The sequence below is a fragment of the Pseudopodoces humilis genome, chromosome 25, assembly GCF_049639895.1.
Source record: "Pseudopodoces humilis isolate 2021_Gansu_Grassland_sample_001 chromosome 25, ASM4963989v1, whole genome shotgun sequence".
NCBI lineage: Eukaryota > Metazoa > Chordata > Aves > Passeriformes > Paridae > Pseudopodoces > Pseudopodoces humilis.
The window spans coordinates 4,196,100-4,218,718 of NC_142224.1; the positions used below are offsets into that span (position 1 = coordinate 4,196,100).

A 22,619-nucleotide genomic window follows, 5' to 3' on the forward strand; every position below is an offset into this window, starting at 1 on the left:
CTCTGGGAACACGGCACTTCAAAGGCTGCCCCGGTGGGGACCGCAGGTTTATTTTGCCATCAGCAGGGCCCTTCTCAGCATGCCCAACACAGCTCTCCAAATAGCTCAAGAGGGCTCAGAGGGGTGAATAACGTGTCAGGAGTAAAGCTGAGTGCAGCCCTGGCAGGAGTCCCAGCACAGGGGATGCTTCCCCGTGCTGTTCCACACCTGGAGTATCTTTTGCACGCTGAAAAATTTGAGGGCAGTGCAGGGGAACCTGCTGCTGCTGGGTCTGGCTGCTCTGCTCAGCTTCCCAGCCCTTCCACAAGCCCCTGCCCTGCCTGAGGCTCTGGAGCTGCAGCACGGCAGCAATGCTGATCACGCAGCTCGTGACGGCAGATTAAATTAAAGCTGTAATGAGCAGAATGCAAATAACGCTTGCAGCACAGGGGCACGGGACTGCTACAGTGCCTTGTATGTTCAAGAGGAGAAAATAAGGATGGGGGTGAATTCTGGCAGGCAGAGGTGTGAGGGATGAAGGTCTGGCCCCAAAGGGACATCGTTCAGCTGCACGTGGTGGCTGTCTCAGAGTGGGACCTTCCCAAGGGGACCTTCCCAAGGATGGGGATGTCTTTGATCTCATTCCTGTCTTTCTGGTTGGGTTCAAGCCAGCTACAGCAAGGACGTGACCGGGATGAAGGGGTTCCTGCTTGCAGCCTGCCCCTGGGGGCTTCAGAGGGCTCTGCACTGTGGGCAGACGCTGCTCCTGAGCAGGACCCTCAGAAGCTCTGGCCACAGCTTACAGTGGATTTGTAACCCACCCAGGCTCCTGTGTCACAGGTTTTGTCTGAGAGCCCTCTGGGACTCTGTGCCTGGTCCCTCAGGCACCAGCCAAAGGTTTTATGAATGGAGCCCTTGTACCCAGAGCAGATCCTGCACACACTCACCCGCCAGCGGGCACGGCACCAGCTCCCCCTCGAGCCGCGACTCGATGTCTCCACCCGTGCAAGTGTCCCCAGAGATCTTCCTGTAGCTGCAACACACAGAGCCAGGCAGTTTATTCCATGGAAAAACTGTGAACAAACCATCCTGTGCAGCCAGAATAAGCTGTGGTGTTTAATTGCCATGTATGTCCTAACATGCCGTTTGTTTGCTGTCACTCTTGTGGGTTTTGTGGTGGTTTGGGGGTTTTTTAATCACCAGTAAGATGAATTCCAGCACTTGGAATATCAGGTTGCCCTCCCAAGCACAGCACATACCCTCGAGTCTTCTTGTAGGTTGAGCCAACAGGGCAAGGGACTGGTGGGTCATAGGGCTTCCCAGCAAACTCAGGGTCAGGGACACAAACTTCTAAGGATAAGTCATCGCTCAGTTTGAAGCCAAAATCACTGCAAGGAGAAGAAAAATGTAGGGAGGGACAGGGAAAAGTAAAAAATGCAGCCATGCTCTACCATGAATCTGTTCTTGCATAGAATTTTTAAGACCCCCAAGTGACTGTTCATTTATTATCAGTATTTAGCTGCACAGAACATCCCCGAGCCAGACAGGACGTTTCAAGAGCACTTTACAAACACTTTGCCAGTGGCTAGGCAGGCTGGGGAAGGTGAGGCAGTGAGGCAGGGCTGAGCCAGTGTGCTCTGCAAAGCTGGCTGCAAGCCCCAGTGCTGCTGCTTGGCTGGCTCGGGTCACTGCTCTGTCTCTTGGCGGGTCCTGATGGCAAAATGGGAGTTAGAGTGCAGCTGTTCTTTGGAAAATGCTGTGGAGAGAGAGGTTTTGTCAGTGTGATTTTGTAGGGAGCCCAGGGCTGAATTCTGAGGCAGGATCCCACCAGCCCCGCTCTCGGTCTGCTCGTGGTGAGCCAGACTTGGTCTCAGCATCAGACAGGAGCAGTCAGGTGTGAGCTCCACTGAAAGGCCAGTCCCTGAAAAGCAGGTCCCTTTCTGACACCAAACCTTTGCATCAGGTTGCCAGAGTGTGTCTCCTGATCCTGAAAGCTGTGCAGCATCAGGACTGTGGGAATTGCAGTCAGAGGGCAATGGCAGGGCCAGCTGCACCCCTGTGGCTACAGAATCACAAAGATTTTTAGTGGACCTCTGTCTGTGATGGGAAATTATCCATTATCATTTGGAAGGCGATGGATTAGCAATACTTCCCTCTTCCGTGGAACCTTTCAGAGGCTCCCAAAAGGCTCTAAAGACATTAATTAAGTCTCATGCCCTGTTATTAATGAAAGGATGTTTTCAGTCTGTTTAGTTTCCTCTCTGCTATAAAATGAAGCAGCGACACTCCGAGCTACGTAAATTGGATGTCTGTTCACTCGGAGCGATTGGTCACAGATACTTATCTTGGATTTACAATCCAGACTAGAAGAAATTAATTGTTATTTTACCATTCAAAGTCCTCCCTTGTACAGGAGCAGTTGGAGACCATGACAGGCCTGTCAAAATCTTCCCCATTGAAGCAGGTTGCATGAGGAGTCCTCCTTTTGAAAACGGTTTTATGCCCCAGCAAACATTCATTGCCTCGCTCGTCCGAGGGTGACCACAGCTTGTAGTCATTCTCTGTGCAAGGGACCCCTGAGAGGAGAAGCAAGGTTGGGGAGCAGAAAGGTGCAGCTTTTGCAGCACCCCAGGTTTAAAGGCAGAGAGATGCAGATGTCCCTGGTGGCCAGGAGTGCCAGGCGTGCTGGCATCCAGCCCCACACCACAGGAATGTCTCTCCTCCCAAGCTCTGAGAGAATGAGAGGACACAGCCTTAAGCCATGCCAGGGGAAGTTTAGGCTGGACATCAGGAGGAAAATTCTTCACTGAAAGAGTGATTGGGCACTGGAATCATCTGCCCAGGGAGGGGGTGGAGTCACCATCCCTGGATGTGTTTAAAACACAACTGGATGTGACACTCAGTCAATGAGGATATGTTGGGTCTTTTCCCTAGTTCATTCTGTGATTCCCTCCCCTCTCCACCCTCCCCTGGCACAAAACCTCCCCCAGAGTGCAAGGCCCCTGTCCCACAGGGAAAGGCAAGGAGCATTCCAGCTGGGAGCGTGCGGTGGCACGCGGTGACAGGAGGGAACAGACAGCTCCGTGCCAGTGACAGGGAATCTGAATGGAGTCGTTCTGGTTACCAAACAGATCCGTTCCCAACAAAACGTCAAGGGAATCGGTGATAAATTTTAGTCAAGCAAATTCCTCTGCTGGGTTTAACTGTGCTTTGATTAAAATGCTGCCTCGCAATCAAAGCTGAAATGGGTTATAAAACATTCATAGGCACAAAGCCTTCAGAAGGATTTTTTTTTTTTTCCCCCTTTCCTTTTCAACAAATTCCTCAGTGAGGAGGGAAGGAATACAGGGAGAGCACGGGGCACATGAGTGCCTTCAGCAGCTGTGTCCACGTGGACATGAGACACTCGGGACAGGAGGAGATTCCCTCTCTCCACCTGCAGAGCCACCCTAGGGACGGCTCTGCCTCCTGTCCCCTTACCCAGCACGTCAGTGGTGTTGATCTGCAGGATCAGCCAGCTGTGGCCATTCTCCTTGTAGGAGCCAAAGATGGTGAATATGGTGCTCTTCTCGCCGGGCTCGGTCAGGAGGCCGTACACAAACACCGGCTTCTCCGAGAACGTGAAGACTTTCCAGGTTTCCCCTTCGTTTGTGCTGTACCTGCACAAGAAAAAGGAGACTGGGAGAGATGCCAGGGGCGTGTCCTGCCTGCTGCAGCCCCTGCCCTCCCCAGCCCGAGCAGCAGGGGCAGTCCCTGTGCCCTGGCACTCACTTGAGCTGGTCGGTCTCGGTGCCTTGGGCGATGGCCACCAGAATTCCACCGTGGTCACCCCAGGTGTAGTAGTGGGGTCCAGACAGTGCCTGGAAGAGAGACAGTGCTGAGAGGTGAGTAGAGCTGTGCTGAATGAAGGGAAAATGGCTTTGTCAGAAACTCTGCCTGACCCAAGTTCATGCTTCAGCTTTGGCCAAATCAAGTATCTGGAGGCAGCAGAAATTCAAGTGTTTACTGGACACCATCTGCAGATGAGAATAACCAGCCCATTTCCCCTAACAGATGAGTGTAAAAGCTGCCCTGAGCCCTGGACTCTGCTCCTTCTGTGCTCTGTGCATGGAAAGAATGGAGGAAGTGCCACAACACAAAACCAGAGTCCATCACTCCTCCTCTCATTTGTCACCTCTGTGAGGTTTTCCTGACACCCAGCAGTGACTTGTGGCCTTCCCAGGACTGCAGAGAAGTTTGTTCTCAGGCTGTAGAAGGTCTTGTGAATGTTCAGAGAGAAGTGGGGCCACGGCATGCAGAAACAAGCCCTGGAGACAATTCATCCATCCATGCCATGGCAAGAAGCTTGGATTTCACACCCACCTACACCTCCAGCAGACAATCAGCTTTGCTTTCCCATCCAGGGAGCCCAGAGCACCTCAGGATGCAAACAGGGAGCATTCCCATGCCAGGCCCTGCTCACAGGACGTGCTGTCACACTTGGAGACAGCACAGGGCACTGAATGCATTGTTCCTTTCTTCTGTGGGCTGTGAAATCACCCAGCAGAGCCTCCCAGCCTGCTGCTGGCCAAAGCTGAGCAGGAGTTGTGGTGCTGCTTCTCAGCTCCACTGCTGGGTCATTCTGCACCTCTGCTCACAATACAAAGATCAGTCAGTCAGGAGCTTGGTGCTGGTGACTTTGGATCAACACTTCCTCAGAATGTTTTAACTGCACTCCGGGGCAAACCTGTGGAGCTTGGCACCTGCAAGTCTGGGTTTGGATACCCTGCCCCATCTGTCAGCTCCTGCCTGGCTGCAGGGTCCCCACAGCTGCTCTCCAGCTGGGTTTTAAAGCCAGGAGCAGCCTCTGAACCACCTTTGGCATCAGCCAGACCTGTGGCTTGTCCCCATGGCTGCTGCAGCTGCCCAGAGCTCACCCCGACCACGCAGCACTCGCAGGGGGAGAGGGAGGCTGCTCAGTTCCTGGGATTAAATAACTTGCAGATGTTGGAATACCACATTACACTGGCTGCAGAGTGCACAGGCAGACCACAAACACTGCCACAGACCAGAACATCCACTCAGTAAACAGCAGCAAACTCCCCATAAACCGAGGGCAGCATCCCATTTTTCTGGGAGAAGCCAGAGCCTCTCCAAACACTCACACACAAAGTCCTGGCTGTCAGTCCCATCTAAAAGACACCAAATGACCTGTGCTGAGGAAAAGTGTGAAGGAAAAATAGAGGAGGAAGCTCTCTTGTGTCTGAATCCACCACCTACACCACAGGTTCATCTCCAACCAACCCACGCCTGGTCCTTCATCTAAAAACCTTTTTCCCTCTTTTAAGGCATTGAGCACCTTCCAGCTCTTGGATTCATATGAAATCACCTTTCATGTAACTCATCTGTATTGCTGCCAAAATTCTTCCTGTTCCCCCACCACGCTGGCTGATCTGGCAGGTGTAAGAGCAGCCTTACCTCTCTCCACCTTGCTCCAGCACTGCTCGAGACATAAACATTGGTTTTCCTTGCCATGTTCTTGCCAACGGAGCCTGGGAGAATGGGAGAAATCATCCTTCTTGAGGAATGCAAAGTGATTGCTTAAAAGGAAGCCAGACACCTCCAAACTATTTTTATCTGTGATTGAGGAGATGATTTTTCACACTATAAATTAATCCCTTCAAAAGCAAATATTTCAAGGACTATTACGAGTTTTAAAAGCAGATGGGGGAAAAACCCATGGCTACAAATATGATTAAACAAAATGTGTGCATTCTTCAGTAACAGAGCAAGACAAACAGGAATTTCTGAGTCTTCAAGAAGCCGTTCATGAGGATCAGGAAAGAGGATCAGAACAGAGCAGGTCTCTCACATCTCTGTGCTGCAGTGAAATGTTCATTCTGTAATTACTGTACGGGGACTGCAGCAGGGAAAGGACAGCAAAATGCACCATTTAATTGCATTTTATAACCTGCTTCTACAAACCAAATACTGCCTGGCAACAACAGCCCCTAAGCCAAGGGAAAAGCAGTACCAGTGGCAATGATCAGTCCTGGCGCCGACTCCTTGGAGAGAATGGGCATCCTGCGCAGCTGGAAATTCAGCAGCTGGCTCAGGCGCTGGGCCAGGTGGAGAGAGCAGCCCTGGGACAACTGGGAAAGCAGAACAGTGGATTACCCCCCATCCCTCATCCTGTCTGCTCCAGCCCCCTCTGCTCGGAGAGGCAAGGAGGGACTCCTTCGTGGCACCATTGCTGTTTCAGCCTCCTTTCGCAGAGTGCAAAGACCTCCAAGATCACCACGCCCACTAACAACCCACAAATCCCACTTTTGGGGGTCTTCTCCCCATCCCAGGCCCCCCGTGGCACCTGGCAGTCGATGTGCTCCCCGTATTGGGTCTGTGCAGGGGGCTGCAGCAGCTCCCAGGTGCCGCCCTTGTCGAAGGTGATGACGGAGCGCATGTTCTCCTCGCTGAAGGAGCCGTTGATCAGCGTGGCGATGTAGACGCCCCGCACGCCTTCCACGCGGTGGAAATCCGCAAAGGGCTCGTTGGCAAAGTACCTGTGGGGGTCAGTGAAATGGAAATTGAACACCCCCCACACCCCCTCGCCACCCCGTAAGTCCGGGAATGTGGGGGGTTGTCAGGTAAAGGAAACGCCTTGATCCAGCACAGCCAAAATTCACGGATTTTGGGCGATGTTCTCCAGTGAGTCCTGTCCTACCTGACCAAGGTGTCGCTGCCAGCTCCCCCTGGGCTGTAGTAGAGCACGTTTTCCAGAGACAGGGAGAACTTCAGGCCCTCTGCCTCCGAGATGTAGAGGTTGGTGCGGTTGTTGTCGTGGCTGACACACACAAACACCTGGTCCTCCGAGGCATCAGCAATGTAATATTCCTTTGGCACACAAAGAACAGGCTCCATGTGTGTGTGCACACAGAGGGGGTTTGCACACTGGCTGCTTTAGATTTCCTCTTAGCTTGCTTCCACCTTTTTCTGTTTTTTCCACTCAGCAGGTGGAAAACCTTCACTTTGCTTTTTCTGTTGTATTTCCCCCCACAGCGATTCCCATCCTCCGCCCTGCAAAGCCCCCTGGAAGCAGCAGTGGTTGCCAAGCCCCAGGTGTGCTGGATCTCTGGACCCCCCTGAGGCTGGGGGTGCACCCCACTGCTCTGCCAAGCACCAAGGACTTGCTTCTCGTGCTTTCTTCATCCCCACCAGCCTGGGGATGCCATGTTTGTGGATCAGGGACTCGTTGCAAGCCCTGGTGCTGTCCTGGGCTTCCTCAGCCTGCAATAATTGGATGCTCCAGGTCATACCAGCGCACCCACGGCATGGGAAGAGGTAAAATCCCCAAAAGCAGAGTCAGAGCAGTGGGATCAGCCCCTCTCTGGTATCTGGGCTTTGCTGCCAGCCCCCAGCCCCAGTGATCATCCAGGTGCTATCATGTAAACCCCAGGAGCATCCCAACATGAGCCTTTGCACTGCCACCCCCCCAGCAGGGTCATACGAGGTCCCTTCCCACTCCTGCAGCATCTGGAGCTGCTGCTGACACTGCAGGGTGTCCTTGGCAAGGCAGGGAGGCTGCTGGGGAAGCACCACTTACCTTAATTGGATGCTTGGTAACGAACTGTGCCACCCGCATGGGCTTGCGGTTGAAGGAGACCCAGAGCTGGACCGAGGGTGGCTGTGAGCTGCCGAGCAAACGCTGTGCAGGGCACAGGACACGTTAGGAGGGGCTCTCACCCCAAAAAATCACCCTCATCTCCTCTGGGATCACCCAGTGCCTGGGACTTCCACCCCCCTGCACGTGGACAGAGCGTGGCAGCTGCTCGATGCTGGGAGCAGTGATCCCCACTCAGGGTTTAAATTGCCACAGCCAGGGCTCAGCAAGGAGACAAATTGTCCTTCCTGGTCAGTCAGGTGGGGGTAAGGAGGCTGGTTTTAATTCCTCCTATTTCTTCAGAGCACACAGTCCTTTCCTTCCTATTTTTACCGATTTGCGCAAAACGAAAGGCGCCGGCGCAAAGCTGAGAAAGTGAAAAGCTGGGGGCAACCTATTTCATACAGGATGCCAATGGTGAGGACCTAAACCCAGATCTAGGCTCCAAAAATAAGTGGCCTGGTTTTGTTGGTTTTTTTTTTTCCCCCAGGCTCTGTATCACTAAGCAACCGTGCCTCCCACGGAAAGGAGCAGAAGTCAGAGCCCTGGTGCCACCCAGCCTGTCCCTCCCCCAGCACTGCCCCTGCTGTGGCCAGGTTTGGAGGCAGGTGCCTCATTCCAGACGTGGGGATGTGATTCCTGAATGAAGGGTTTGCAGCCAGCCTCCCTCTGTCCCAGGGTTTCCCAGCAGCGCTTGCCGTGGTGTGGAATACGGGTGATTTTATTGATGTTTAGTCAGTACAGCTGCAGGGGGAAGCAGGGTGTGCTGCCTGCTGGCCCCTGAGTGCTCCAGAAGCAGAAAAAGCTCCAAAGCACCCCCAAATGGTGCACAAACCCTCCTCATGCTTTCAGGATGCTGTCCCTGAGCTCAGTGGCTCCTCCGCAGAGACACAAACCACCCCCAGTGTTTCACCCTACACCAGCACTGAACCCTCGATAAAATCTCCTGCAAACCACAGAGCAGGCACAGTGCCAAGGGGCCGGGCCCTGGGACTCACAGGCTGTCCTACCTGCAAGGGAGACTTCTGAGAAACTGAAATTGCTCTGCAAATGTTCCCTGCCTCCATCAGAAACCGCTCAGGGGGCTGGAGGTGACACACCTGTCACTTACTGCCTAGGAAACCCTCCCTGGTTCTGCCAGCAGTCACCCCTAAATAAAGGTTCCTTCTTAAAATCCTCGATGGCAGCTGCAGGGGAGAAATGCATCTTTTGAAAAGAAAGCTGCTCCTTGAATTCTAGAAGGATCAGGATTTTGTCCCTCTGATGCTGCTGATCTAGGAAGGCCTGGCCCTCAGAGGAAGCACAGACACTTTCTTGCTTTCTTTTCAGGTTTGTTCGAATTTGGCCAAGAACTGTAAAAAGCACAGAGAGGCTCCGGCTGCAGAGGGACCAAAAGCTCACTTTTGCTCACCCACATCCTCTTTTCTTAGGAAGGCAGACTGAAAATGCAGCTTTCTTTCCAGGCTGGAGCACATTAGGCTGCTTGGACCTGGTCCATGTTTGATGGTAATCTCCTCTGACAAGCGGCCTCCTTTAACCACCGAGCTGCCGAGCCACATCCCCCTTCCCCTGCCACCCCCACCCCACGTCCTTCCCAGCCATCCCGTGGTTTTTCCCGGGTCCCAGCCCTCTGCAGGCTGACCTACTTCTGCCCAGCCTGCCGGAGGCAGGGGTATGGAAACACCACTGGGAGAGCGGCACGGGCAGCTGTGAGCTCGGGGGGGTGGCAGCTGCTGGCAGGCTGGGTGACACCTCTGGGTGACACCTCTGTGACAAGCCAGTGAGGTCTGAAGGATGTGAGGCTGGCAGGCTGGGTGACACCTCTGGGTGACACCTCTGTGACAAGCCAGTGAGGTCTGAAGGATGTGAGGTGCAGCACATCCTCGGCAGATGCTCTTGCCCGCTGTGGTTCTGCACCCCATGTGGTTCTGCACCCCATCAACCCCCGGCAGTGAAATCCTCGCATGTTACTCACCACAGACTTAGTTGCAAACATGTATTTGTCCCTGAGCTGGAAGTCTTCAACATCTTCCAGGATTATGTCCTTGTTTTCCCGGCTCTGGAAGAAGTCTGTGCTGCGGATGACCGTCGAGGCCCCCGAGGGCTCGTGCCGCTCGATGTACACCGTGGTGGGCTTGTCGTAGGGCTCAACCCCCCTGGGAGGACAGGGAACGTGGTGGGATTGGAGAATCAGCAGCAGGAGCAAGGAGATGGGGTGAGGAGAATGGGAAAAACCCCTGGGTGCTGCTGTGGGTGGCTGTCACTTGTCACCCTGCCGTGCCACATCCCCACGGTGCAGGGTGAGGGGAGCAGGGGGCAGGGCTGGAGCACACCCTGCTACCCAGAGGGCTGATCTTCACAGGGCAGCAAACACTGCAAGAAGTGAAGAGAAGACAGGAGCTGGGTGCAATACCTACCAAGAAAAAGACTTCACGTGTTCCTGAATCATTATCCAGGTCTGGCCAAAGTCATCTGACTTCCAGAGCTGCAACAACAAAGGTGAGAGATGCCAGTAGGATTGAGACACAGACAGACCCAGTCCTTCTAGAGACCCAATGTGTCCATCCATGGCTACTCCTGTGATTTCTTTGTGATTTCCTGTGATTTCCTGTGATTTCTACTTCCTGCTCCTGGAGCAGCAGCAGTTTTTTTAACACACTAACCCAAACAGCAAAAATCCATCCTTTAGCCTTCTACCAGAAGGATTTCCCACTGTTTCACCTCCAGGTTTTACTCACTGTGTCTATCTGAAGGTGCTGTAACTATTTTCAATCTTTACCCAACAGCTGCAGAGGGGAAAAAAAAGTGTTTGTATTCAAGAAGCAATTTGTTATTGAGGACCCAAAGCCAAACCACATGAAACTCTGCAGAGGTCATCCTGCCTCAGCTGCCAGTGCTCTGTGGTGAGTTATGACCACAATAGTTGGAGTGATGGATACGGTTGGGAGCAGTGTGGATGAAGGAAAAAGGAAGGGAAATAAGACAGGCAGCCTGCAGGTATTACATCTTCATTGCCCAGAGGTAAGAACAAGACAGGCTGTAGGGAAGAGAGTGTCCTGGCTGATTTGGACAGCTCTGCATGTGAGATCAGACACCCTGAATGGCCAAAGCATGAAGCCACATGGCCCTGGCACGAGGCACAGTGGCTCTCAGCTGTGGGGGACAAAGCAGGCCACAGGAACATCACAGCATGGTGTTCCCCACCTGAGCAAAGTGCTCACCTGTTTTTTAGGGTGAGACCTGTCGAAGCCCAGGAGGAGGTTGGGGTTCCTGCTGTGCAGGAGGAGGTCTGCTGCTCTGAAGGGGATGGAGAAGCCTTGGATGGTGTTGCAGAAGTCGGTGGTGATCCAGAGGTACGGGGCGAAGGCATCCACAAAGATATACTGGGAGTGGAGGGACAGACAGGGGAGAAAGTCAGAGCAGAGTTCAGGCTGGCTGGAATGAAGGTGCACACCCCAGGAGGGCAAACTTCAGAGGGGAAGAATTAGGCTGTCCCAGCCACCTCTCTCAGGCCACACTCTGAGCGTCACCAAGCCATACAAGAAGTGCCTGGCACGTGCCACCTCTGCCCCAGGGACAGCCCAAGGGGTGTCCAGGCTTCCTGTGACAGCAGGGACAAAGGCCCAGCTGCCACATCCCCCTCACCCTCTTGTTGTCAGCCGGGCTGTGGTAGAACTGGGCGATGGCCACCTCGCTGCTGTTCCCCCCATCAAAGCTGAACTTCTCCGAAATCTTCTTAAAACTCTTCCCATAGTCATAGGACACATAAACCTGCAAAGGAGAAGCCCCTCAGTGAGAAGCACAAAGTTCTGAGCTCACTTCTGACAGATTTGGTGAACAGTCAAGTAAACTATGAGGCGGGGAAAGATTTGAGATTTTCCTAACCATGCTTCGAACCACAGAGGAAACATTTAATATTTTTGTGCCTCTGAACTCAAACTTGTGGGCCTTTCTTGTGTTTCTCAGGACACAAGAGCAAGTCAGGCTGTAGCTCAGCAGCCAGCATCACCTTGCCTTGCCCAGAAGCAGAAGGTGCACCCGGACAGGGCCAGGCTGTGTTACTTACGTCGCTGTTTTTGGGACCCAGCAAGGACAGGCTGTCCCTGGCCAACGCCACAATCACGTTGCTCTTCTCTCCTGCCCAGTGAACGACCATCTGATTGTGGGAATCGTTGAGGCTGACCTGCAACACCAAGGAAAAGGACACCCTGAGCCCCAGCCTGACCCACAGGGACAGCAAACATCCCCTCATGCCACCCTTCCTTGGAAATACCAGACTTCGGGAAAACTCATTCAAAGCAGCATCTCTCCTGAACGTGTTGGCAGAAAAGGGTAAGGTTTCCCTTTATTCCTCCTCAGACAAACAGGATTCAGGGGATGATGAGAATGAAAACTCAAACCAAGGGTTGGGAAGTGTTTTTCAATCCAGGCTGATGAGGCCACAGAGGCAGCTTTCTGCCTGATGGGACACAGAGGGCCAGGCACCGATCCCTTCTCTCTGTGACCAGTGGTGGTCCCCAGGAGGGGGAGGAGAGGAGAGGTTTAGCTGGATCTCAGGGAAAGGTTCTTCCCCCAGAGGGTGCTGGGAACTGCCCAGGCTCCCCAGGGAATGGCCCCAGCCCCAAGAGCTCCAGGAGAGTTTGGGCAGCGCTCCCAGGGATGCGTAGGGTGGGACTGCTGGGGTGTCTGTGCAGGGCCAGGGGTTGGGTCTCCTTCAGCTGAGGATATTCTGTGATTCCGTGCTGCTTTCCAGCTCACATGGAGCCGTGCAGGATCCCGTTATTCCCGTGTGTTTGTGTGCTGGATCTGCCAGCAAAGGGCTGGTTTCTATGGGGAAGCTCTCGCAGCAGCAGCACAGTGGGAGCTGCCAGCACAGGACAAACCCTCAGTGGCTGTCAGCAGCCAGCAGAGACAGCCAGGCGTGCAGGGAAAGCCGGGGAAAGCAGCTCAGGGATGGGTGCTCTGCTCCCTGCAGCAGAGGACGTGCGTGCCTGAGCCCTCGCACGCCACAGCTCAGCCCAGGGCTGCTCACCCCGGAGCTCGGGGCCTTGGGAAGCTGTAAAAATACAGGGATAAGCCCTTCTTAGGCTTGATACCCTGCAGCTCTCGCTGACCCCAGCATCAGCGAGCAGCGGCGCTGGAAGAAGGGGCTGCTTAAACCTCCAGCAAGCAAAACACTTGGAAAAACAAGGTCTTTATTCTGGAAGAAGACGGGCGGGGGGAGAGCCATGTGGGAGCCCTCAAATCCCTCTTATGCAACAGGTTCACAGGAGGGGAAGGAGAACCCACCCCGAGCATCCCCCGAGCATCCCCTGGGGCCGGAGCCCCCCGGTTGCCCGGGCAGGGACCCCCACAGCGGGCAGACCCCGCCGGAGCTCCCGGCCACGGCCACGGAGCAGATCTAGGTCAGGCGGCAGAGGCGGCTACAAAGCCAGGCAGACAGAGCATGGGGGAAAAAAAAAAAAAATAAGTGAATGAATAAATATTTTTAATAATATATTTATTTATTTATTTATTTATTAATTAAATAAATAAAAAGAAGAGATGCTGTTTGAGGGTGAAGGGGAACCAGGACGGAGAAGGAGGAATTGCTGCTGCCCAGTGAGACAGACAGACAGACAGACAGACGACAGACAGCCTGGGGTGTGGAACTTGGCTCTCCCCAGTCCCCCTCCCCTGCTCTGGGAGCAGAATAACCCCGTTTAAATCTCTGACATCTCTGTTGGTTTATTTTAGGCGCAGCTTTTTTGGGTGACCAGCTGTGCTCGGGCTGGAGTTGGGCACTCTTAGGAACACAGAACTTGGCCCTTTAGATTGTCTCAGTCAAGAGAGATTTGTTACCACCTCAGTGACAATTTCCATAGTATTTCTCTTTTTTTTTTAACGAAAAATCCAACACTTGAGTTTCAAGAGAAGGAAAACCAGAGGAGATTCCTATCTGTGCCTTGATTTAACCTCAACAGTAAATCTCTACATCTTTTTTTTTCCTGTAAGATAAAGCAGACAGCAAGATCCCTTTTTGGAGACTTGTGAAGTGTAGTGAAAGCCAAAAACCAGGGGCAACCTGTTTGGGTTCAGGGGTGCCAGCTGAGCTTTGTTAGTCCTTGAGGAGCCAGTGAGCTCAGGCAGTTTGAGAATGGCAGAGTCCCTGTAAGAAGGGAAACTGGATCCAGGCAAGGTTTGGCTCCCTGGCAGGAGGGAGGAGTGCTCAGCAGGAAGGTTTGGAGCAGCTGGAGAAGCTCCTACTAGGAGGTGTAAAGCAGGAGAAGGCTGCACAAGGATGCTGTAAGTCTCCCAAGAAGGGGTTGTACAACAGTGGCTCGGGTTTATGAGCCTCCCACTTTGTTTTCTGCTGCCTTGCAGCCCTTCAGAGCTCTGTGGGGACCCAAGTGGCTCAGGGGGGCACCAAACAGGACCCCACAGGCAGCAGCTGATGTCCCACGAAGCAGGGTGGGCTCTGTGGAATAGCTTTGGAATAAAGCTGCTGTTAGGGGCCCTGCCCTGCTGCTGTGGCACTGTCAGTGTCCCCACCTCCCCTTGCAGGGACACCTGTCTGGGGAACTGCTGTAACCTCTGAACAGGCAGTGACTGGCGCCTCATGGAAACAGCATTTAGCATAAATTCCGCTTAATGGGGAAGTGTTTTGGTCTTTGCCAAGTGATTAAGTGTATATGAAATATGCATGAAATTCTAATTTGTCCTCCTAATATGTAAGGTGCCAGATGAAGTCCAGGAGGGGAGAAGTGGAGCCAAGATGAAGCAGAGGCTGCTTGTAGCTGTAGTTAATGGAGTTAATGTTTCTAGCTTTGCTGTGTATTTATTTCTTTGTTAACAGCATCTTCCAACAAATGAATGCCCTGCAGGAATGGGAAGGGAAGAAGACAGCCCCTGGAGCTGCCGTCTGAGAGCAGGTATGAGCTTCAGGGATGCAGCTGGAGCCTAAGAGCTCTGGGCTGGGCTGGGCTGGCAGAGGGGATGTCTGGGAGCTGAGATGGAAGTGGTGTCCTGCTGAGGCTGGAGAGGTGATGGATGTCAGGAATTGAGGAGACCTGGGCTGGGAGAAGAACCCTGATCCATGTTCTTTGGTACCTGAACACCAGCTTCCCTTCCTGTTGCATCCCTCTTAGCTGCTGATGCCCAGATTTGGGGTTTGGAGAAGGATTTTGGTTGTGAACGTGGCTCACCCCTGGCATGTGACAAAGATGAAAGCCCCTGGCTCCAGCAGGCTGGCCAGGAGATGTGTGGCTGGCAGGGACAGCTCTCTGGAGCTGCTCTCAAGGCCTTTCCTCAGCAGAGGACTCTAAATCCCAGCCTTGGAGCCCCTGTGGGAAGCGTGACTTCCCCGTGCAGAAATTCCACCGCTGGCCGTGGTGAGCTGCCAGCAGAAATATTGTGTGCTGGCTGACTTGTGACAGCAGTGACAAGTGACAGGACAGCATTAGAGGCTCTTCTTGGTGTCCAGCAGGCTTGGGAGCTCGCTGTGTGTGTGGGGGTTTGCTCTGTTGAGGATTAATGCTCTGGCTCTAGGGCTGGCACTGCAGCTCAAGCCGGGCGCTCGCGGTTCCTCGGGAGGCGATGTACTGTGACAGCTCGGGGGCTGAGGCTCCGTGCTGTAAAACTGAGTGCAGAACAGATTCCTAGGGATCACTGGGCTGTTTTCCCATCCTCAAAGTGGCCTACAAACAAATGCAGTTCCCAGGGAATTTCTGAATAGTTAATGGGTTTTTACTGCTGTTTGATAAGCGAGGGTCGCAAAGAGCAAGGGTCCTCTGTGGCTGCTGGAACCATCCAAGCGTTGCCATCAGCCGGATCACGGCTTCAGGGCTGCCAGGAAATGCGTGGAGAAAGGGAAAGGGCTAAACATTTTGTTCACAGTACCTGGGGGAATGAGGATGGGACTGAAGAAGGGGTCAGAAGCAAAGCTGCTGCCCGGATAGAAAAAGAAAAGGTGTTCTGACCGTGCTCCTCCTCACTCCAGCTTGCTGGAAGCTGCACAGGACAAGTTCCAGGCCTTTTGTCCCCATTCCCCATCCTCCCCCCGGCAGGGCTTACGCAAGAGCCCAGCCCAGAGTGCCATGGGTGGCTCCTGCGCTCCCGGCACGCCGCGTTCCCCGCGCTCCTGCTAAAGCTTCATTACTGCACCTTCTGCTCTGCTCCCGAGCATCTGCTTCCAGCCCTGCCACGAGATTTTAAAATACAGCCTGTGCCTGCCGTGGCGCTGCTTGTGGCTTGGACTGAAAATGCCAGGGTCTGAAATCATTGATATGAAACACGAGTGACTCATTTTGGAGAGTGCCAGGCCCCGTGTTAATTTAGTTAATACTGAAATCATCTGCTCGCAGGGATGTTTTCTCTCTGCCATCACCCTCTCTCCCTGAGCTGTTGTTTCCAGGATGGAAAAGGTAGGGCAGTAGGAGGATTGGGGTCAGGGCAGGAATCCAGAAACAACCTCAGAAACAACCTAGGCTTTCCTAAATTGATAGAGGGGCCAGGATGTGATGGGAATGGAGGCTTCCCCAGCAGATTTGGGAAGTGCTGATGAAATTCTGTCTCCCACAACAAAGGAGGAAGACTGCAGAAAAGGTCCAAAGTGTGCCATGAGCTTGTCATTCCAGCTCTGGAAAGCTTGAGCACTGCCCCTGGGACACCACAGCACTCACAGGATCTGTGAGGAATCTGCTGGAGGGGAAAAACAATGAATAAAAACACAAATACCTCTCCCAGCCACCATGGTGCCAGGAGCAGGAACGGCATGGCTTCCAGGGATCAAGCTCTGGCAAAAAGCAAAAGCCAAGAGCAGGGAAACCTTCCCAGGGTGGCCATGAAAGACCCAGCAATGGTGGGGGGACCTGCTAACACAAAGAAGGAGGAAGAGGACGAGGCTGGGACATGCTGGCACCACCCAGGGCACCTCCAGAAGGTTAAAGTCTGATCTGGGAAGGCTCTGCCAGGCTGGCAAAGTAGGTCAAAATTAAGCACGGTTCAATTGCGGCACGGCGTGACCGACGTCTGCGCTCCCAGGGCTGGATGGAGCTCACCCTGCAGAGCAGTCTCTGTCTCCCCGAGAGCAGCAAGGCTCTCTGCCAGCTCTCCAGAGGAGGTTATCCGAGGTCCCCATCAGCACAGAGGGGTGGGAAGGGTCAAGGTCAAGTGGTGGGCTGATAAGAGCAGTAAATGGCCTGGAAATGATGAAAACTCAGTGCTTTTCCTCAAAGGCAGGATGGGTTCTCATCAGGAAACAGGAAGGTTGGGAGCAATGAAATAGTTCCCCCCAGAAAGGGAAGAGAAAAACGGTATTAGGGCAGGCACTAACAGTGGTTCAGGGGACAGGGAGGCACGGAGGTGACAGCCTCGTGCAGGTTATGAGCACAGGGAGAGCTCAAGCCTTGCAGTGACAGCAGAGAGGGGAAGTGGCTGCCACAGGAGCCACCAGCACCCAGAGGAGATGTCTTTTGTCACAGCGTGGTTTAAAGCAAAGGATTCTTGTGAGCTTTAGGGGGTGACTTTAGAAAAACTCCTTCCCAAGAAGAGGAAGGGATGTCTGCAGGTAAAGGTTAGATATGTTTGAGCAGTGTAAATGCTCTCATAACTCCCCTCTCCCCCTCAGGACCAATCTGGGCTCCTGGCCCAGCATTTTTCCTCTCTGTCTGCCACAGCCATGGCACAACACTCACTGCACACCCATCCCCATGGTCACCCTCCAGCCCAGCACAGGCAGCCTGAGGGGCTTTTCTCTCCCTTCTTTGCTGCAGTCCATGTGGTTTGTGGTTCGCACCCAGCAGCCAGGATTTATGTGGGATGGTGGGGAGGTTCCATGGAAATGGAAAACCCTGGAGCTAGGCCTTGTTTCCAGGTCTGAGCAGGGATGTGTAGGAAGGAGCACAAAGGTTGTGAGGGGACAGGAGGGTGGATGGCAGACTGTGCTGGGGGCTCAGGAGGGCAGGGTGCCACACTTGTGGAAGGGGTTCAGGGAGCCCTGCTGGCCCCAAGAGTGAAGTTTCTTGCCCTGGGGATGCTTCTCTTCTGTCAGTGGCATCCTAGAAAAGTCCTGTCTCATGTCAGTGCCTGCTTCAAACAGTCTGTCCATTGTAACCCTCACCAACAATCCCACAGAGGTGAGGGCTGTGCAAGGGAACAAAACCTGCTCTGTCTCGAAGCTGACGGACTCCAGAGTTGGGCATTTGGTCTGATTGCTGCTGCTTCTGAGTCAGAAAAACAAGGAAGAGCCACAAAGGAGGTTAGGCTGCTGGTCCTGTTGTTTGGGGAGGCTCCTGGGAAGTTTGGCTGCAGCCTGCCCAGCAAAGATGTGATCAGCAGTGAGGGTCCAGATAAAAAATCCACGTAACATCCTGTGCTTGTCCAAGGCAAGAGGGCTCTCAGCCTGTTCCTGCCGGTGCTGAGTAAGCTGTGTTTGGCTCCTGAGGAGCTACAAAGGGTTTGGATGTTCTTCCCCTGCTCGGTTCCAGACAGGGCGATGCATCCCTCCCTCTGCTCCCCTGATGACATCACCCACACCAGCAGCAAACCCTGCTTTCCCTGAGCTGAGCCTGGGCTCTCAGCTGTCCCACCAGGCTGTTTCAGGAGCACAGCAGAGAGCCAGGGAAGGGCAGGGAGTTCTGGGGCACGAGCCAGTGTGTAGCATATGGCCCAGTGGCCTGCCAAAGGCACGGGAGCGGGATGCGTCCCAGATAAGGGACTGCAGTGACACGGCACAAGGATGCTCGCTCCAAGCACTGCCCCTTCTGCTGATGGCCCTGAGAGAGGAGTGCTTTGACTGCACGATTTTCTGCTGGTATTGGAGTGCCAGAGAGCTGGGGGAGGGGGGTCACGGGGATTGTTGGGTGCTTGTGACCAGGCACGAGACCCCTGAGCACGGTGCTGCGCAGCTTTTCCGGCTTCCCAGGCATTAGTGACTTGTGTGGTCAGATCTGTAACACAGCCTAGGGCACATGGGCTCCTTCTTGTCCCTTCTATTCGAGCAGACCCCTGATTTAAAGCTCTGTGGCACTTGGGAGAACTCAGAAATGTTGTTTAGTGCCGAGCAGCTCTTCTCAGTGACACACCTGGGCTGTACAAGCTGCGTGTCCTGCCCCAAAGCAGAGGAAGGAACGGGTGCTGTGTACTCTGATGCCAGGGAGAGCAGCTCCATTCCCCAGGCAAATCCCCTGTGGAAGCTTAAGGCAATGAGAAAAGCTCTAACAGTGGGAAACTTGAACTCCTACTGCTTCTTATTAGTCCTGTCCTGGATAGGGACAGGGTTACTGTGCCCTGCTGGGTCTGCAGCTCCATGTGCAGGTGACAGGGACGTTCCTGCCACAGCAGCTCTCCACCTGGCAGCTGGGCTGGACTGAAGGCATGGGGAGACAGAAGGGAAAGTGCCACCAGTGTCTTGCTGTGGATGAGAGACAAGTGTCATGTTTTCTTCTAAAATGGGCTAGCTGTGTTATGCTAAAAACAGCCAAACGCTGAGGAGGTAGAGGAGGCGAAGCAGATTTTCGAGGGGAGGAGGAACAGCTTTTCCCTAAACAAGGGAACAGAAGGGCTTTAGGAGCAGCACCAGCCCTGCATGTGCCCCTCCAGCAGCTCCAGGGCCAGCCCTGCCTCGTGACCGGCTCCTTCTCATCCTACAAGTAGCAAAAAGGGGAAATTATAGAGCACCTGGGGGAAAGCACTATCCAAGGAGGCAAAGGCAGATATCACTGAAGGCTCAAAGCCTCTGCTCAAGTGTGCAGTGTCCCTCCGTGGGCTGGACCCCCCCAGTCAGCATTTTGGGCACGTGATGGGGACACAGGCAGTGTCAGCAAGGAGGATCAAGCAGGGCAGCGAAGTGGAGACAGCATGTGGGTACATCAAAAATAACGTAGAACCTTTAAAAGGCTTTCCCCGATACTCCAAGTGTAATTTGTCATCATCACCCAAAAGAGATGCAAAAGAAGGGGTGAGGGGGAGCCTTCATGATCCTGGCAGCAAAACTTGCCAGTGAATCGAGCCCGAGGAAGGATACTTTGAGAAACAGCAGTTTCTGTGTTTTCCTGCCATGAGCAACTCTGCTCCCGTTCTTTGGCGAGGATCAGGGGAGGATGGCTCAGGAGCAAGGAGCCCTTCTCACTGGGAAGGACGCGGTGCCTCACAGATGGCCATGTCCTTCCTTCCCCGGCCTCACCTCCCCCTGCCCGGCTCCCGAGCGCGGCGATGCTCACCGCGAGCATCCCTGGAGGCTCGGCTGTCCGCAGGGAATCGCCGCGTCCCTTCCCGGCTCCCCGCGGCGGGGATGCCCGGCCCCCATCCCTGCCTCGTGCCCTTGGCTGCTCCCTCTGGGAGCGCATCTCGCCGGGAGCGAGCCCGGGAGAGCCACCGCGAACGTGACCGCGGCGAGCCGGCTCCGGGGGCTGCGGGGAGAGCCGAGGGCAGGCGGCAGCGGCGCCCAAAGACCGCTGCTCCCAACAGAGCCCACGCACCGAGCCACCCTGCCCCGGGCGGGACGCGCCGCGACCCCCGGGGAAGGATGGGGAGGGGGGAGCAGTATGGATGGATGGATGGATGGAACGATGGATGGATGGAACGCGGCGTTCTCCGGGGGGTGATGAGGCGGTAGAGGGGGGGGGGGGGTGAGCCTCGAGGGTCCCCCCCCCCTCCCCACCCGCGCCGCGGGCTCACCTGTCCGTACACCTGGATGGGCTCGGGCGGGCGCGGCGCGGCTCGGCGGCCCGGGGGGGGCGGGGGGGGGGCGGGGGGGGCGGGCGGGGCTCGGAGCAGCAGCAGCGGGGAGCGGGAGCCCGCGGCCGCCGGCAGCAGCAGCAGCAGCAGCGGCAGCAGCCGGCGGGGGAGCGGGGCGGCACGGCCGGCCCCGCCAGAGCTCCGTGTCGCCATGTTCGTGCCGCCGGGGCCGGGCGGAGCGGAGCGGGGCCGGGAGGAGCGGAGCGGGGCCGGGAGGAGCGCAGCGGGGCCGGGAGGAGCGCAGCGGGGCCGGGAGGAGCGCAGCGGGGCCGGGAGGGGCGGCAGCCGCGCCGCCGCCCGGAGAGAATGTGCATGGGCAGCGCTGCCGCTGCGAGCCCCCCCGCCGCTCCCCGCGGGCACGGATGCTCGGGCCCCCTCCCCTCTTCTCGTCTCCTTCTCGCTCTTTTCCCTTCCTCTTCCTCTCTTCCTCGCTCTCCGCCGTTTTCTTCATCTGCGGAGGATGCTCGGGTCCCCGACGAGATGGAGTGAAATAAGTTCTGGGGTTAATTTCTGTGAAACGGGCAAAAGCTCGGGCACCCTCCCCTCTCCTCTCCCTCTCTTTTCCCCTGCTCTTTTTCCTTTTCTTCTTTTTCTCCCTCTCTGGAGGATACTCGGGTGCCCATCGAGATGGAGTGAAATATTAAGTTCAAGTTAATTTCTGTGAAATGGAGTAAAGAGAAATGAAGCAGCCATAAATCGAGTTGAAGGGAGTGAGGGTGGATGGAAGGAAACTGTTGAAATAAATGAAGCTGATTAGGAGGGTGTGGAGAGACAGGGCAAAAGGGAAAGGCTTCAAACAGGCAAAGAGAAGGGTCAGATTGGATGTTAGGAATAAATTCCTCCCGGTGAGGATGGGCAGGCCCTGGCACAGGGTGCCCAAAGAAGCTGTGGCTGCCCCTGGATCCCTGGAAGTGTCCAAGGCCAGGCTGGATGGGGCTTGGAGCAAACTGGGATAGCGGAAGGTGTCCCTGCCCATGGCAGGGGTGGGACTTAGATGGACTTCAAGGTCCTTTCCAACACAAACCATTCTGGGATTCTGTAAAACAAACTCAAATAAAAGCATTGCAGCTGCTTCTCTCTGGGGAATGAGTGAGGTATTCCCCAAAACCACCAAGCTGCATTTTTCCTCCCACTAACATCTTGCAGGTGGGTCCCTCAGCCTGGGATGTGTGCCTAAAACACGCCAGGGTTGGTGGGAAGTGGCAGAGTTGTCCAGGCTGAGGTTTGATAGAATCACTGTGGTGAGAACCATAAAATCATGGTAACCTAGGCTCAGGTCCTTGCTGCTGAGTGATGAAGAGCTGAGTCTGCTTCTGGATGGGAAGGTGAAGGTGTGGATGGATGTCAAGAGGAAAAGGTGCAAATAATTTCACAGGTTTTTGTGACAGACTTCCCCCTGGTATGTTTCTGGCATCCCTCAGAGGTCTTTATCTCAATTTCTGCCACATTTTTACCTGGGCAGAGTTGGGAAGGTGAGCAAGACAAGGTGGGAGTGGGAAACCCGAGACCCTCAGGGTCTCTCCAGAGCCTTCTGCCACCTCTCCCACCCATGGCAGGTGGGTTTGAGCTGTGCCAGTGCCTGTGTGCTTCCCCTAGAACACTTGGCAAAGGAAACATGCCCATAACAGGGGATGATGCTTGGTTGGGTACGCAGGGACAGCACAGGACCGATGCCAGTGGCCACAACTCTGATTTATTGGGGCAGCTCAAAGTGCTGGGCTCCCAGGCGTGGGGATTCCCCTGGTGCTGCTCCCCTGGTCACTGTGCATCCCTTTCAGAAAGCAATTTCTCCTGTCCCTGCCTGGGGCTCATGTTTGTCCCGGGTGTTACAGAGCAGGGCAGGAAGGGAGAGCAAGGATTTGAGGCAGGAGATTCAAATGACACTGGGAGATGACCGGAAAGTTGAGCTGTGCCTGTTGCTCAGCCCCAGCTTGTCTCTCTAAGCCAGAGGTGTTTTTTTAGGCATGATCTTTCTGCTAAGAAATGGCTCAGGCCTCTTGTGTCTCCCAGGTACTGAGAACACACCGATTTCATCCCCTCTGCCTCATATGCACCATTCCAGCATTTCCATCAAAGAAAATAGATGTGGCCCAGCAGTGGCGGAATGGGAGTCTATAAATCCCATGGACAGCCCCGAGGCAGTCTTGCTCCCCCTTAATTCCACTTGCTTTAATGGCAGGAATGGTGTCCAGAGCTTTCCCCGAGGTGCTTTCACCTAGAAACCCAGTTAGTGTATTTAAATTATCAGGTCCATAGAATTATAAGCCCTCCTAATAAAAAGGTCCTG

At 54.6% G+C, this 22,619-nt stretch overlaps 1 protein-coding gene across 1 annotated transcript in view; it reads right to left on the reverse strand.

Annotated features, from left to right (window-relative positions):
- Positions 1–20,485, reverse strand: part of SORL1 (sortilin related receptor 1) — a 46,780-nt gene extending 26,295 nt beyond the window's left edge. Inside the window, exons 1-16 of the mRNA XM_014257368.2 lie at positions 20,273–20,485; positions 11,682–11,798; positions 11,261–11,386; positions 10,837–10,998; positions 10,033–10,100; positions 9,591–9,771; positions 7,559–7,660; positions 6,680–6,849; positions 6,326–6,518; positions 5,993–6,110; positions 5,437–5,510; positions 3,751–3,839; positions 3,460–3,638; positions 2,369–2,555; positions 1,239–1,367; positions 927–1,012 (exon numbers count right to left, since the gene is read on the reverse strand). Of these exons, the coding sequence (XP_014112843.2) occupies positions 927–1,012; positions 1,239–1,367; positions 2,369–2,555; positions 3,460–3,638; positions 3,751–3,839; positions 5,437–5,510; positions 5,993–6,110; positions 6,326–6,518; positions 6,680–6,849; positions 7,559–7,660; positions 9,591–9,771; positions 10,033–10,100; positions 10,837–10,998; positions 11,261–11,386; positions 11,682–11,798; positions 20,273–20,485 (2,194 nt within the window). The remainder of the gene's footprint in view (positions 1–926; positions 1,013–1,238; positions 1,368–2,368; positions 2,556–3,459; positions 3,639–3,750; positions 3,840–5,436; positions 5,511–5,992; positions 6,111–6,325; positions 6,519–6,679; positions 6,850–7,558; positions 7,661–9,590; positions 9,772–10,032; positions 10,101–10,836; positions 10,999–11,260; positions 11,387–11,681; positions 11,799–20,272) is intronic.
- Between the last annotated feature and the right edge of the window lie 2,134 nt (positions 20,486–22,619).